The 2,186-nt window shown below is 38.5% G+C and overlaps 1 protein-coding gene across 1 annotated transcript; it reads left to right on the forward strand.

Annotated features, from left to right (window-relative positions):
* Positions 1-455: 455 nt before the first annotated feature.
* LOC148850505 (transcription factor MYB93-like) lies at positions 456-1,911 on the forward strand. Its single transcript, XM_088947790.1, has 3 exons — positions 456-700; positions 829-958; positions 1,069-1,911. The coding sequence occupies exons 1-3, from the start codon at positions 568-570 to the stop codon at positions 1,745-1,747; spliced, it is 942 nt and encodes a 313-aa protein (XP_088803916.1). The 5' UTR covers positions 456-567; the 3' UTR covers positions 1,748-1,911.
* Positions 1,912-2,186: the final 275 nt, after the last annotated feature.

Raw genomic sequence — 2,186 nt, forward strand, 5'->3', positions numbered from 1 at the left:
ACTTTATTCACCTCATTCAATTTTTTCCATTCAAATCTTACATTTATTTGATAAATGAACAAAAATTGATACACCAAAAAGATAAAATATTACAAAAAGAAGAATCTAACCAAGTAGGTAGGCCTATCAATGATACTTGAATTTCACAATTCGATCCGACGATATTTGGATGAGATGTTTTATGTAATCAGATTTGGATTTTGAAATCTATATCTTATTAATAATAAAAACCAAAAAATATAAAAATAAAGAATAAAAAATACATATTAATATAACTTTTTAATACATTATTACTATCACAATCATCATTATAATTGCTGTCATCGTTATGGCTATCAGATTTGGATTTTTTCAAGTTTCGAGTTTCAAGTTTCTTTTATTTGGTAACAGTCGCTTTCAAATTTAAAGTGAACTAATTAAAATATTGAAGGAGAGACGAGAGAGCACAAAGTGGGGGAGGCCTGAGGCCTTTGTATAAATAGGTTAAATCCTTTGACGTCCCTCCCTAGTTATTCCGTCCGGTAAGGAGCAGTACGTACTGGATTATTTCGGTAAGCTAAGGATCAAATGGGAAGATCCCCTTGTTGTGATCAAAGCGGTCTGAAGAAAGGTCCATGGGCTCCAGAAGAGGACGAAAAGCTTCTTCTTTACATTCAAAAACATGGTCATTCAAATTGGAGGTCCCTGCCCAAATTAGCGGGTAGTTTAGGTTTAATTAATATCATCACCATTCACCAACAAACCAAACCCATCTCTCTCTCTCTCTCTCTCTCTCTCTCTCTCTCTCTCTCTCACTAATGCCCATCGATGTCCCTTCACTCTTTGCAGGTCTTAACAGATGTGGGAAGAGCTGTAGACTACGATGGGAAAATTACCTGAAGCCTGACATCAAGAGAGGGAAGTTTTCACCTGAGGAAGAGGAGACGATTCTAAATCTGCATTTCGTTCTTGGCAACAAGTAATTATATATTCTTTGTTTTCCTTCAGATGTATCATGTACATATGTACCTATATATATTCCATTATTAAACTATCTAGCTTTTCTGAATTTGATAATTTGTTTACAAGGTGGTCTGTAATGGCGAAGCATCTCCCAGGTCGTACAGACAATGAGATCAAGAACTTTTGGAACACACGCATAAAGAGGAAACTGATAAAGATGGGCTTCGATCCCATGACTCACCAACCTCGAACTGATCTGTTCTCCAGCCTTTCCCAGCTGCTGCTGATACCACTGGCTACACCGGCAGAAGCTTGTCATCAGTTGGCTAAGCTTATAGGTTGTCTCCCACAGATGATATTAATGAACTCCACATCTCCAATCAAAGAAAACCCGGTTTTGAGTTCATTCGAGTGGGAAAATCCTTCCCCAAATCCTTTAGGAATGGCTACTTCTCAACCAGTACTCCCTGTCCCTGATTCAACTCTTTTCTCTCATTCATCAGGCCTGCAACTGCCAGGCAGCATCCAAACACCTCTTACCAATGAAATAACGCAAGCTTCTGATGTTACATCATTTAGCCAAGAAGAAAGCTGGCTCCAGTCTCCATGGGTTCCCTCTGCGGCCTCTCCCTCTCATCCTCCCCATCAGCCACCTGCACTAGCTGCTCCACGTGTAACTGAGACGACCATGACCAGCAACACGACGGGTGACGCTTGCAGCAGTTCTAGCTATGAAGGAGAAGCATCTCTGTTTTGGTCTGAACTATTTCTTGACGATGACTCTTTCTTTCCATTGGTGCTTTAATTAATTATTAGTTCTTATGATATATGTTAAAGGTTTGACATTGTAGCTAGAATGTAATTAGTGTACGTAGGATAAACAACTCGTTTACCCAAATGCACCGACATATTGTTGTTGTTGTTGTTGTGTTCTGCATGTCACATATATACAACCTGTTCTGTTTGCTAGATTCTGATGAACAAGTTAAAAAAGAAGACTTGATAACCCAAGATTGGTCTCCTTCACTGAGATACTCTCTTCTTTTGTTGAGGATATATTACTTATTGCCTTTTTCTCACTGTCCTTAACATCTAGCATTTCTTTCTATACGTGGTATCTTCTTTAGGAGAACAGCTTAGTTAGCTTCTGTTCTTGAGCCAACAGACCCAAAACCATTCAGTTGGGCTTTAATTCGTGAGGGATTGATAAGATGTAATGAGACAAAAAATAGTCCAATATTCTA

This window comes from Nelumbo lutea, chromosome 5, assembly GCF_056320005.1.
Source record: "Nelumbo lutea isolate HS-2025 chromosome 5, American lotus-T2T, whole genome shotgun sequence".
Lineage (NCBI taxonomy): Eukaryota > Viridiplantae > Streptophyta > Magnoliopsida > Proteales > Nelumbonaceae > Nelumbo > Nelumbo lutea.

Excerpts from the sequence above, each read along its gene's own strand:
- LOC148850505 (XM_088947790.1), top strand. The coding sequence starts at position 568 with ATGGGAAGATCCCCTTGTTGTGATCAAAGCGGTCTGAAGAAAGGTCCA. Across the intron at positions 701-828 it reads GTCCCTGCCCAAATTAGCGG|GTCTTAACAGATGTGGGAAG; the intron begins GTAGTTTAGGTT and ends CACTCTTTGCAG. Across the intron at positions 959-1,068 it reads CATTTCGTTCTTGGCAACAA|GTGGTCTGTAATGGCGAAGC; the intron begins GTAATTATATAT and ends TTTGTTTACAAG.